The sequence below is a fragment of the Danio rerio genome, chromosome 21, assembly GCF_052040795.2.
Source record: "Danio rerio strain M-AB ecotype USA chromosome 21, GRCz13ab, whole genome shotgun sequence".
Lineage (NCBI taxonomy): Eukaryota > Metazoa > Chordata > Actinopteri > Cypriniformes > Danionidae > Danio > Danio rerio.
Window position 1 is genome coordinate 36,094,449 of NC_141041.1, and position 14,663 is coordinate 36,109,111.

The 14,663-nt window shown below is 35.5% G+C and overlaps 1 protein-coding gene across 1 annotated transcript in view; it reads right to left on the reverse strand.

Annotated features, from left to right (window-relative positions):
• Nucleotides 1-312: 312 nt before the first annotated feature.
• Nucleotides 313-14,663, reverse strand: part of gfpt2 (glutamine-fructose-6-phosphate transaminase 2) — a 50,903-nt gene continuing 36,552 nt past the window's right edge. Inside the window, 9 exon segments of the mRNA NM_001033921.1 lie at nt 313-402; nt 3,829-3,990; nt 4,324-4,491; nt 7,331-7,458; nt 7,588-7,702; nt 8,536-8,693; nt 10,747-10,867; nt 13,274-13,371; nt 13,709-13,804. Of these exon segments, the coding sequence (NP_001029093.1) occupies nt 358-402; nt 3,829-3,990; nt 4,324-4,491; nt 7,331-7,458; nt 7,588-7,702; nt 8,536-8,693; nt 10,747-10,867; nt 13,274-13,371; nt 13,709-13,804 (1,091 nt within the window). The 3' untranslated portion in view covers nt 313-357.

Sequence of the window (14,663 nt, forward strand, 5' to 3'; positions counted from 1 at the left end):
ATAAAAGCCTTTTATATCATCCTTGGTGTGAACGGGCCTTTAGTTGTGATCCTTCGGGCTCAGTTAAGAGCTGAGAGAAGAGCGTTTAAGGCACATTTTAGGATTCCCTTCATTTGCACTTGAATGCTGAGGCACTTACGAAGCAAAAGGTCTCTATGTCACCCCAATCAAATTTCCTCCGACTGTTTCCATACACGTCTTTTGTGGCCTTTAGAGATTTGATAAGAATTCATAAATACCCACACTTCCCACATTCACACAGACGCAAGCACTCGTAAACACGCACACTGGTAGATTGCACTTTGGTGGCTGGTATCGTCCTCTTCAACTTTCATTGGTTCACATTTGAGCGAGGAGTTACTCCACTGTCACAGATTTGGCCAGGTTCCTCGGGCAGTCCACCTGATGGAGACCAAACATACAAAAATAAATTAGAAACAGACAAAAATCAATAATCATCAGTTGATTTTGCCTAAAAAAAGCACTGCTATTTTGATCATTTTGGCTTTAGTTGTTTGTTTTTAAGTTTTACTGCAGACAGTGATGAGAATAACGGCGCTTTACATGAACAGCGTTACTTATGACACTTTTTTCAGCAACCGTTAATCAAAACAATTACTGTTCCCCCATTACAACGCCATTGCCATTACTAACAATAAAATGTGCACTACTATAATTTTGAACACTGAAGCGGTTTTTATATGAGCAGCGTCTCTCAGCCATGGGACCTCTCTTTCTCTGGGGTGTGTGTTTGTTCAGGGTGGGACAGGACTCATAACCATCCAGTAATGATGATTGGTGTGTCTGTGAAGGTGGTGTAACTGAGAATGTGATGATTGGCTTAGAGCGAGCACATTTCAATCATTTGCCAATCAGAGGCAGAGTAGTGCAGGTGTTCACACACACGCACAGTCAGTTGCACACACCAACGACCCAGGAGTCAGAGCTCTGCTACCAAAGAAGGAGACGAAGCCGAGACATCAAAGCAAATGAAAGTAAACACTTATTACTCAGACAGAATTAAACAAAATAATCTCTAGATAGATAGTTGAGGACATGCTGCCGTTGTCTGTCATTCTGTCCCACAATAACATTAAAAAAGTGTAAATTAGTGTACAATGATTTATATTAATTTTATAGCCATATGACGAATTATATATTTTTTGGGTAACGCAGTAGTTTCTTTCCCTGGTAATTAGTTACTTTTTTAATTATGTAATTAGTTACTAACTCAGTTACTAGTAAGTAACTAGTAACTATAACTAATTACTCTTTTAAAGGAACATGCCCAGCACTGGCTGTAAAATAAAATAAAAAATCTGTGCAGAAAACGAAACTGAAATTGCTTTGTAATAATTTGTAAAAAATAAAAATGAATAATAATAATTGTAAAATGCTTGTCATATTATTGCCTGTTTTTCCAATCGCAAAAAATCTAAAGATGCAGATATTTTGGTCGTTAATTTTTGTGCACCCCAAGCAAAAATTGAATATAATAAAATATGTATTTTTAAATAAGAGGCTAATTTAACAAATTTGCATAAAATATTTTATGCAAACTTTTAAACGAAAGGCCTAAAATTTGATGCATAATAATTAGAAAACAATTATCTTTTTCTGCAATAAACAGCGCATCACAAAATTGTGTTAGCTGACGACTATTCCAGCTACTTACGAAATGCAATTAATGTCAAGCAAACAAATCATAAGTTTGACCAAATTTAGACAATGCAATCTTATGACAATTTGTAATTATGTTCTGTTTAGGTGAGTTAGATTATTGTAAATTATTGTTTCTTGTCATGATTAGTTTTAGGAAGCTTGTTCACTGAAGCGTTTTTTTTCCTCCTTTTTTTGAAATGCAAAATTTTTTGAAAATTAAAAAAAACAAACAGTTAAACCGATCTACTGCGAGCGCTTTTCCAACAGTCAAAGCTTTTAAAAAGGGCTGAGCGTAAAATGCATGTTATGCTGCTGTTAAACAATACACATTAATATGACTGACAACAATAGAAAAACAAGGCACAGCTAAAAAAAAAAACGCTTTAGTGGACACACGCCCTGATATTCTTTCTGTATGCATTTATATGTGAAAAAAACACTGAGTAGCCAAAAAAGTTAAATAGTTGATTTTTAGTGAGGAAGTTGAGTTTGCTGAAAGAAAAAAGTAAGGGGAAATTTTTTGTAGCTGCTTAAGATTAGTCAGTTACGATTGAAATAAAAGGCTTTTTTCTTGATGTTTCAACTAAATGTTTGCATGCCATTATAACTTCATACTTTCATACTTTTCATAATTTCGGGCATCTACCAATCTTCTGTTTTGCAGCTCATTTGCATTGAAAGAGACACAGACATAAACAGTGTTTTCATTCAGTACTTCAATTCACATATACAGCCTGGTAAAATAATGGATTTATGTGGTATTTTAAGCTAAAAATTTAGAGTTAAGCCTTGTGCACACTGAGACATTTTTGTTCGCGTTTTCCGTCGACGTTTAACGCCTCGTGACTAAATAAAAGATGACAATGTGATCGTGCACACCAACAGGCAAGACAGCAGGCGTAAAAGCGTCATTTAAAAAAAAAAAACTCATGCTTGTTTTTTTGTTTTGACTTGGCGTGCTAAAACCTTCTCCACCAATCAAACTGGCACTTTTGTTCACGTGCACAAAGCTGCTGAAGTTATAGTAAACAGCACTTGGAGGCGCTCAAGTGCAAAACTGTCCATGCGAGCGCACATTGAAGAAGATGCTCAGAGGCAAAATATAAACGTGGAGCTGCTTATTGCACTGAAGAACAATAATCATTTCTTTATGGCTAGAGCTGGAGCTGCTACTTGAACCATTCATAACAACAAGCGTGTCAACTTTGTGTCTACTGTGTTACAAGCGGGTGTCAGAAGCTTAAAGTTGTGTAGCGCTATCAAATGCCAAGGAGCAATTTTGCATACTCTTCTGCTCAACGCCAGTGAAAATCAATTGGGGTTGAATCCAGGAAAACGTCTTGAAAAACACTGACCATACAGACTGACCATATACACAAACCAAAAGCGTCCCTGTGTGTACGAGCCTTTAAGAGGGGCGAGTGTGTATGTATTTTTTGTTTTGTTCAGTCTTTTCTTGCGAGAAGAGTGTTTCTACAGGTGGTTTGTCAAGCCCACTCACCTGTGTGAAGTTTTTTTTTATATATGGAGTTATAGCAGAATGTGTCTGGTGCAAATGTTTAACAATTGGTGTCAGTTAAAATGTCAGAGAGGTAAAGGTGTGGGTTTTCCACAGGTGGTTTGTCAAGCCCACTCACCTGTGTGAGGCACACTCAGAATAAAACTGTGTTATTTGCAGTAAAGTAACAATATTGGCTGCAGTACTATTGCTACTTGCATTGCTTCAATTATGCATTAGGTTTAAAGTATGATCTAATTTAACAAATAGCAAACACATAAGTCACCAGATGGATGAAGAAATTCTATTTAAAGGTAATTTCTAATGACATCACAGTGTTTACTGTATTTTGTAAGGATGCATGCATAGCCTCTTTTAAACCAGTATTTAAAAACAACAAATACGAATTTAATTGCTTGTATGAACAGGATGATTTTGGTAAAGTATTTTTGATCATTTGACATTAATTTTCAGTGATTGCTGTGTAAAAGAACACAGTTATGGAACAAAGCAAATGTTCTACTTTCAATAGAGAGATAGAAATCTTTTACAAATATCTTCGTTTACATTTTAAGCCTTATTGGAGCAGTAAATTATTATATTATTTTATTTTATTTAAAAGATGATTTCACTAAAGGAATGCATGAATAAGATAAAGGTGAACGTACATCATATCCTCTGAGAACGGCGAGATGGAACGATATGAGCTGCAGAGGAATGACACTGAGGATGCCCTGCAGACAGTCCACTGTTTGAGGCAGTTCAATAGTCTTATAGGCCATTTTGCTGATCTCTGGGTCGTCCTGGCAGCATATGATGATGGGGCGACCCTGAAAAGATTTACACAAGATATCAGTCATCAGAAAGTGTTGGAGGATTGGACATATTGCAGGATCTACAGATGTACACTACTGTACTTCTTCAAACATCTAAGGTCAGTAAGATTATTCATTCCTGAGTACTTTCATTAATGCAGGATCACATGACACTGAAGACTGAAGTTATGCTTGCTTAAAATTCAGCTTTGTGTCACAGGAATATTAGATATTTGGCAATATTTTAAAATGAAAGCCAGTTATTTTAGCAGAAGAGACATGAAAAAACACTTTTTAATGTTGACACATTTAAATAATCTTAATATCTCATACTCTGATGATTGTTACCTGTCTGGCTGTGACCTGTTGCAAGGCATTATGACACTTTTGGTAGCAGGCGTCTCTCATAATGATCATGATGACTGGCATGTGCTTGTCGATGAGTGCCAATGGGCCGTGCTTCAGCTCTCCAGCCAGAATGCCCTCTGAATGCATGTATGTGATTTCTTTGATTTTCTGCAAGGCATAAAGACAAATAAAAATGCTTGAGTTGCACTGCACTTCTCATTTTATGCTCAATAAACTTACTGATCTGCTATTCAATTTATCATTTAAAGAGCCCATATTATGGGTTTTTGAAAATTCCCCTCCATGTAGTGTGTAACACAGCTCTAAGTGAAGTGAAGTATCCAGCTAAGGCTTTAAATCTGTAAGAATACAGTGTTTAAAACTGTTGATTCATCTATAAAAGAGTCGATTCATAGTGCTTCAAACGAGTCGCCTTGATACCGACTCATTAGGTGTTTCGCCATGACGTACGAACGAAACAAAGTTTTTCACGTGCACGCGCAAACCCGGGAGATTTCAAACCTGAGGCCCCGCCCTCTGACGCAGTAACCCAGAGAGAGAGAGAGAGCGAGCGAGCGAGCGAGAGCTTTATGCTTGGTGCTGTGTGTGTGTGTTTATACAGATTTTCGGTTTTGTTCTCCCCCGCTCTTTAGCGGGATCGGGCGCGGCGGGCAGAATACGGGGCGGGTTCTAAGGCTAAAACCTGGCGGGTGCGGGCGGAAGCGGGAGCGTTCTCGTCCGGAGGTGTGTGTGTGTGTTTGTGTGTGTGTGGCAGCTAAAATCCACGCCTACACTATCTAGCGTGTATGAACTGTGATTACTTTTTAAATTGCTGATTAGCTATTGGCCATTTCACTCTCTGACTGAAGGCAGTCGACCAATCGCAACAGACTGTCATCGGTCCAATCAGCGCAGATTAGCTTCGCGCTAAGGAGGGGTTTGGGAACAAATGAATCACTGAACGATTCATACAGGAGTCGCTGGGATAATTAGGTAAAAATAAATGCAGATTATAAGACCATGAAAGTGTTTTTTGACCTTGCATGCATATTAGACTGTTGTTGGAGACCCTTACAACCAAGATATGACCCTATTTCATGTATAATATGGGCTCTTTAATCTATTCCATTTATTCTTTAAGCTACTTAATATATCTTAGAGGCTGTTTAGATGATGTTTTCAGCCAAAAAAAGGTAAAGTATTAATGCGTTTTGCTTGTTTGATTACAGCGTTTATGTGACAAAAAAACTAGATATATGGTTCCAAAGTGGAATTATTTGAAAATGTCACCATTGTTGTGTTTTTGTGAACACCCAAAAACAGTGTGTGTAAATGTGTGTTTGAAAAATGATGACATCAAGCGCATGTATAAGACCCAAGACTACAGAATACACAACACATGTCACTTGTATAGATTTGAATGGGGAAAAGTGTAACGGACAATATGGTAAATGAAGCCTCGCCTACTAGTACAGGAGCCAATCAGCGATCGCTATAGACTGACGTTTCTCTGGGGGAAAAGCTCAGACCAGACCTGTGCTTTTACGATACGGTTTGGTGGTCAAAAAACACATTGGAGTCTCAGTAAATACGTGCTTCACAGACATGAGAAATATATACAAATAAATCTGTACTTTTTAATGAACCAAAACAGCAGTTTTTTGGTCTTGTTATCCATATGAAATGAACGCGAGGTACAATTCGCCCTGTCAAATGCACATCACATTACTGCAACTACTCAAACGACCACAAACTTGTAAACAAAGAGTCACTGTCATTTCTGGAGCAGATTCGCCCTCAAGACCAAGCTGTGAATTACTTCAGAAGACCAGCCCGATCTGACAAAGCATTATCCAGAGGATGATAATGTGTAACACTGCAATAAATAGGTTGGTGTCGTGATCGCGTTTATGTCGAGTGCACATGCGCATTTGCTTGGGCAACCTGAAAATATTAAGATTTTGTTTGAGTTGGACGTTTAGAAACTAAACTTATGGGACAGTTGTTGTTTAATTTTATTGGTGGTTCCAAATATGTAACGTAATCGTAAGCTTGGTAAACAGTTTTGGAGATTACAGTACAGTACATTATATAGCGGAGTGTAGATTAATAGCAAGTGCAAACCAACACACAACAATGGCAGAGTGCACCATAGCAGTTTTGTCAACTTAGCAATTTTGTAACTAGATTTGGCAACTCTTTTGTACTGCACTAGCAACATACTTTCGAAAAGCACCGAGCAACAAATTTAGGATTTTCAAACATTAATTTAACTACTTGTAGCAACTTTTAAAAGTGACTCAACTCAAAGAGCAATAGTGACTGTGTCTTTGCATTGATAATGAGCAAAAACACATTAGATGACAGTAAAAAGTAGCAATTTTACCCAATATGAGCACTGATTTATCTACAGATTTTAAAATAATCAATAAAATGAACTTAAATTATTAAAACAAATATTCCAAACCTGCTCTCCCTTATTACAGCTATATTGCAATGAACATTTTTCAAATAATGTATTTGCTGAGATAGCGAATCAATCTGAGAAAATTATTTTCATATTTTGTATGTGAAAACATATTGTACATACAATTGAAGTCAGAATTATTAGCCCGCCTGAATTTTTTGCGCTCATTTATATACTTTTCCCCAATTTCGGTTTAATAGAAAGAAGATTTTTCAACATATTTCTAAATATAACAGTTTTAATAACTCATTTCTAATAACTGATTGCTTTTATCTTTGCCATGATGACAGCATACAATATTTGACTAAATATTTTTCAAGATATTAGTATTCAGCTTAAAGAGACATTTAAAGGCTTAACTATCTTAATTAGGTTAATTAAATAGGAAAACTTGACAGAATGGCTAATACTTTTGACTTCAACTGTATAATACCCATGCAACCACCCAGAAGACACGAGTAACAGCACTTCTATGAAACTACACATTATTCTATTAAAAACTTTCTAGCATTCACTTTTTAGTTGATACTATGTACTCACCAGCGCCCCCTCTAGACAGGTGGCGTAGTTGAAGCCTCGACCCATGACTAATAGAGACCTCTGATGGTGAAGCTCCTCTGCAATGGTTTTGATATTGTCATCCTGAGCCAGAACTTTCTTGATCAACTCTGAATGGAAGACAACAGCAAAGTTATTACAATTTCAAACAACTAATGAACTACTGAATAAAAAGCATGGGTCATTCATTAAATGTAATACACACACATACACACACACATACGCACATGCATGAGTACCTGGCAGTTGATTGAGGCCACTGATGATCTCCTGTCTCCTCGGCTCCAGTGAAAGTCTGTCTTCACACATCATCAGGCCGAACATGATCAGAGACACAAACTGGCTGGTGTAGGCCTGCAGATCAAGTGTAACGCACACGCATACAGTATAGAAGACATGCTATTTGTTATACAAAGCAGATACACAAAGAACATGGGTAGAGGCCGATATTGCATTATATATGTTAAAATATTTTAAAATACAATATAGTTAATATAAAATAATTTCATATAATATAAACTACAGTTCAAACAAGTTTACTTGTTTAGGTATAAAACTGATTAAAAGTGAAATAAAAATTTGCATATTTAGTTGTAATAAAATAAAATAGTTTTTAACATTTTTCTTCATTAAACAATGCTGTTTTCAACATTAGGGTATATGAAAATATAGAAATAATAACACCTAATCATCAAATTATTACAACAATTCTATACATAGTTTTGACTATAGTTTTGTCATAACTTGACTCTTTATTGATTTTTATTTTATTAGAAATAAAAGTTATTTTAATCTAATAAAATAGATTAGAATAGAATAATACTTTTTAATAATTCATAATTTAAGAAATATTTTTCAACACCTAATCATCATATTATTAGAACGGTTATGAACAAAAAACTATTTCTGAAGAATAATATGATTTTTCTTAGTAATTATCTAAAAATAGAAAATAAAATAGAATAAAAATAGAATTCTTGTTTTAAAATGATAATAATCTAATATAATCTAATATAACATAATATAATATAATATAATATAATATAATATAATATAATATAATATAATATAATATAATATAATATAATATAATACAATATATGATATGATATAAGTTCTAAATTACATCATATTTATGCAGTATTATTAGAGCTGAATTATAATATTGATTGGTCTGTGTAACGTACCTTAGTGCTGGCGACCCCGACCTCAGGCCCAGCATTGATGTGAACCCCACAGTCGGTCTCTCTGCAGATTGAGCTGCCCACAGTGTTGGTGATGCCCACAGTCAATGCCCCACGCTTCTTACAGTAGCGGAGAGCCATCAGAGTGTCCGCCGTCTCGCCTGATCAATATTACAAACAAATGTCTTCATCAGTATCACTGAAATAAAGCTTTTTGAGGGATTAACCTAAAACATGCACTATGGACCAATAATAAAATAACTATTATAAATATTCTTACTAGTATTTTACTGTATTCAGTTAAAGTGCCTTGAGTAGAGGGATATTTCTCACTCCTGAACAATGAATTCATGATTTACAACTAATTTAACAAAAAAAAAAAAAAATTGTGGTTAACCTAAAACCTGCACCATCATCACTATAGGCAAAATAAAAACTATTTTAAATAGTATTACTAGTATTTTACTGTATTCAATTAATGTGCCACAAGTAATAAGACATTTCTCACACCTGACAAATCAGGAAATTATTGATTTACAACTAATTTACCAAACTAACTGACTAAATAAATAAATAAATTCATTGTAAATACATTGTCTTTAACCTAAAATCTGCACCATTATCCATATAGAAAAATAATAAAAACTATTTTAAATAGTATTACTAGTATTTTACTGTATTCAATTAATGTGTCACAAGTAGAAAGACATTTCTCACTCCAGACAAAAAGGAAATGATTGATTTACAACTAATTCAACAAACTAACTGACTAAATAAATAAATAAACAAATAAATTGTGGTTAACCTAAAACCTGCACCATTATCACTATAGAAAAAGTAATAACTATTGTAAATACTATTACTAGTATTTTACTGTATTCAGTATATGTGCCACGAGTAGAAAGACATTTCCCACTCCTGAAAAATAAGGAAATTATTAATTAATTTACAACTAACTAACTAACTAACTAACTAACTAACTAACTAACTAACTAACTAACTAACTAACTAACTAACTAACTAACTAACTTAATAATTAAAATAAATAAATAAATTGTGGTTACCCTAAAACCTGCACCATAATAGTAATGCTTGTATTTTACTGTATTCGATCAATGTGCCACAAATAGAAAGATGCACAGCACAGTGACGCAGTGGGTAGCACAATTGCCTCACAGCAAGAAGGTCGCTGGTTCAAGCCTCAGCTGGGTCAGTTGGTATTTCTGTGTGGAGTTTGCATGTTCTCCCCATGTTCACGTTGGTTTCTTCCGGGTGCTCCGGTTTTCTCCACAGTCCAAAAACACGTGGTATAGGTGAATTGGGTAAGCTAAAATTGTCCATAGTGTATGTGTGTGATTGAGTGTGTATGAATGTGTGGAGTGTGTATGGATGTTTCCCAGTCATAGGTTGCTGCTGGAAGGGCATCTGCGGCGTAAAACTGGATAAGTTGGCAGTTAATTTCTTCATTAATTAAAATAAGTAGGCGGTTCATTCTGCTGTGGCGACCCCAGATTTATAAAGGGACTAAGCCTAAAAGAAAACGAATGAATTTACTTATTAACTCTAAATCAAAATCTCATCACAAGATTTTATTTAGACTCAGTCTAACACTAAGGACAATAATCATACAAAAGAAGACAAAAAATGTATAATATATATATTTTTTAAGGACATACAGCTATGGAAACCAACAGAAAATTCTGAGTTTCTCTGGATTTATTAAGTATTAAATGTTAACATTCAACCAAATATTGACTAAAGGGGTAGTTCTTCCAAAAACTAAAAAGAAATTCTTTCATCCTTTACTCATCTTTTTTTCTTCTGTTTAATAGAAAGGAAGATGCACTGAAGATATACAGATGAATATTAGAAAAAACAGCAACTGACATATTTTTTTGTTCCCAATGTGGATGTTCGTGGTTGTTATTGTTCCAACATTCCTCAGAATATCTTCTGAAGAAACTCATAAAATTGTGAGTAAATGGTGAGGGAATGTTCATTTTTGGGAACCATGAACTCATCTGAAGTAAAAACATTGGTATTGTGTTGTCTACTCTGATATCGTTTTTTATCTGTCCTGTGGGCATATGGATATTATATCACCTCATGCACTTACTGTTGTGTAATTCAGTGCTATATCAGTCCGGAGGTCACTATTATCATCTCTTTCTGGATAATAAATCATAAGACTGACGGTAAAGAGCTGCACTTTACCTGACTGGCTGATGAAGAAACAGACGTCATCTCTGAAGACAGGAGTGATGCGATCCAGGAAATCACTGGCCAGCTCCACCATAACAGGAAGCTCAGTCAACTCCTCCAGGATCTGTCGAGTCTGCATAGAGAAACACAGAAAATGCTGTGATCATGTGCTCTAGTTTGACCAAAGTCCGACAGGAGATCTGATGGACAACAGTCAGATATACAGCAGGTTTTGAGCCTTTTTCATAATTTAAGTGGGAGACTGCAAATGGTAACACATTTATTCTATGGTTTGTTGAAATTATTGATTCTGATTGGCTGGAAGGTATGCAATTAAAACATTATATGCAAATGCAGTTTTGATCACAAATAAGTTTTGATCACAATTTGAAATAAATGCGCTACATTCGAACGTTAATAGTAATCAAAGCAACTCAGCAGCAGTTGCCAGAGCCTTCATTCCTCCAGGATACAACGACTAGTCTTTTCATTGGTGAGCTGATGGAAATGAACCAACTCGCCAATGTGGTCCAAAATATTTACGAAGAGGTAGCTAACTCATGTTACTATGAGCTATTAGATATTCCCATGTCATATAAATACAGTGCATGCGGAAAATTCATGACGCTTAACTGTTTCCAGATTTTTTTATCTGACAGCCTTATTCCAAAATGGATTAAATTAATTTATTTCCTCAAAACTCTACACACAGAACCCCAGACAATGTGAAAAAACTATTTTTTGAAACTGTTGCAAATTTATTAAAAATAAAAATGAAAAATCACATGTATATAAGCATTTACAGCCTTTGCTCAATACTTTGTTGATGCACCTTTGGCAGCAATTACTGCCTCAAGTCTTTTTGAATATGATGCACAAGCTTGGCACACCTGTCTTTGGGAATTTTTGACATTGCTCTTTGCAGTACCTCTCAAGCTCAATCAGGTTGGAAGGAAAGTGACAGTGTACAACCTTTTTCAGATCTCTCCAGAGATGTTTAATAGGATTTAGGTCTGGGCTCTGGCTGGGCCATTTAAGGACATTCACAGAGTTGTTGTAAATCCACTCCATTGATATTTTGGCAGTGTGCTGTAGGGCATTTTCCTGCTGGAAGATGAACCGTTGCCCCAGTCTGAGATCAAGAGCACTCTAAAGCAGGTTTTCATTCAGGATGTCCCTGTACATTGCTGCATTTATCTTTCCCATGATGCTGCCACCACCATGCTTCACTGTAGGGATGGTATTAGCCTGGGGATAAGTGGTGCCTGTTTTTTTCCAAACGTAATGCCTGGCATTCAATTTTAATCTCTTCAGACCACAGAAATTTGTTTCTTATGGTCTGAGAGTCCTTCAGATGCCTTTTGGCAAATTCCAGGCAGGGTGTGGCTTCCGTCTGGCCACTTTACCATACAGACCTGATTGGTAGATTGCTGCACAGATGGTCGTCCTTCTGTAAGGTTTTCCTCTCTCCACAGAAAAACGCAGGAGCTCAGAAAGAGTGATCATCGGGTTATTGATCACCTCCCTGAATAAAGCCCTTTTCCCCTGATCACTCAGCTTAGATGGCCGGCCAGCTTTAGGAAGAGTCCTGGTGATTCCAAACATCTTCCACTTACAGATGATGAAGGCCGCTGTCCTCATAGGAACTTTCATAGCAGCAGAAATTTTTCTGTAACCTTCCCCAGCCTTGTGCCTCAAGACAATCCTGTCTTGGAGGTCTACAAACAATTCCTTTGTCTTCATGCTTGGTTTGTGCTTTGACATGCACTGTCAACCCTGGGACCTTATATAGACAGGTGTATGCCTTTTCAAATCATGTCCAATCAACTAATTTACCAATAATTTACATAATACAATAATTTACTAATTTACAGCAAAGGCTGTGAATACTTAATAAATTTGCGATAGTTTCTAAAAACTCTTTTTTTCACATTGTCATTATGGTGTATTGTGTGTAAAATTTTGAGGAAATAAATGAATTTAATCCATTTTGGAATAAGGCTGTAACATAAAAATAGTGGAAAAAGTGAAGCGCTATGAATACTTTCTGGATGCACTGTGTATATACCTGCTATATCAATCGCACATACAACCTATCTCCTTGTCTGCTTGTTATTCCTTCAAAGAGGGAAGATCTAAAAAGATGAAAAATTTATCAAATATTCCACTTCAAAAAGCAATTCTAGTTTTAAACTATTTTTTTTTTACTAGTTTTTGTCAATGACAGTACAGAATGCATGGCATTTTTGTTCTAGTTTACAAGGTCTTTTGTTTTAGTTTACTTTTTGGTGCTTGTTATTGCCTTATTAAATTATAGGCAAATATATTCTCCAACAAAATCACCCGAATCATTCTAAAATAATATATTCTTTGCAAACAGCGCTATTCGAGCCATGTGGGGAAGTTGTAATATTGCAATGACTTTTTTTCATTATCGTGCAACCCTAATATACAATATCATTTTTTTATTTTCATCTGGAAAGCAATAGCATTGTTCTGTTAATAAAATAAGAAGGAAATAAATAATTGAAACACTCACCGCCACTCCAGCATGATAACTGGTCCCGCAGCCAATCATGATCAGGCGTCTGCATCTTTTGATCTCTTTCAGATGGTCAGTCAAACCCCCGAGAAAAACTGTGCACAAAAATAAACATGCTGACTAGGCTACATACAAACAGCCATCATAGCATGATGATTTCTTTCAAAAAAAAATTTAGTATAGTGGTGAAGTGCATCATTGTCCTAGTGCTTAAACGTGTAAACACTGATGCTAAGTGCTCTATTTTGTTTATAGCATTTGTCAAGCTTAACCATTTGAGGTGGGGTTTCATGAAGCTATTGGTGCAGAAATAGCACACCACCTTTAGGAGTAATGTAATTCTGTAATATCAAATCAGTATTGTTCCTGCGTTTTTAGGGGTGGCGAACTGAATTTCAAGTGGATGTTCAGGCAAAGTGGAAGGTCATGTACCTGTGTTTTTGTCAAAAAAGATTCTGCCTCTCATGGTGTTGTAGACAGATTCAGGCTGTTCAAAGATCTCCTTCTGCATGAAGGCCTTGAAGTTACCTGAACCGTATGAAATGAAAGATATGTGAGCACAAATAAAAGATAAAGAACTTACTAAGACCTAAAGAAATAATACTGAGATGCCCAAATGATTAGAACTTTCAGAAAATTGTCCTTTTGAGTTAAAAAACAAAAAAAAACAAAAAACTAGTCAGGTTCATTCTGCTGTGATGATCCCTGATGAAGCAGGGAAAAGCCGTAGGAAAAATAGTGAGTGAGTGCAAAAAACAGCAAATGTGTTTGGTGCATTATTACATAATATCCATGTTTTTATGCAAATAAACAAAATCAGCCAAAAGCATTCAGATTTAAAGGACTGATAGTTTACACAGCCTTATGTACTAAAAAAAATATTTTGTGTATTTTTGAAAATTTGTATACAACAATGTAATATCATTTTTATTCAAATGGATGTCTAAAAATGACTATAAATGCTGTAAAATGTATACCAGGTGGCAATATCACTTTGTAAAAAGTAAAAACTAACGAACATGTGCCTGTGTACACGTGATCCTGTAGTCCATCAGTTTTTGTTTGGTTGTCACACACTTGCGCATGGCTATAGACTGAACATGAAAATGCCTATAGTGCATCTGCCAAATGTATATACATAAGCACATAGTAAAGATCCATTTATATTAAAAACAATTATAACTATATTTCCAAGAATGCCAACTGGTAAAAGTCACTTTAAACACAATAAAGCATTATATGCCTTAAGCTAAATTAGTATGCATCGAATATCGATGTTTTGAAATACACAACAAAATACACTTGCAACTCCTGCTGGTCAGTATAGCATAAAAACAACACACTCCTAAAGGTACAGTTCACCCAGAAATGAACATTCTGTTATAAT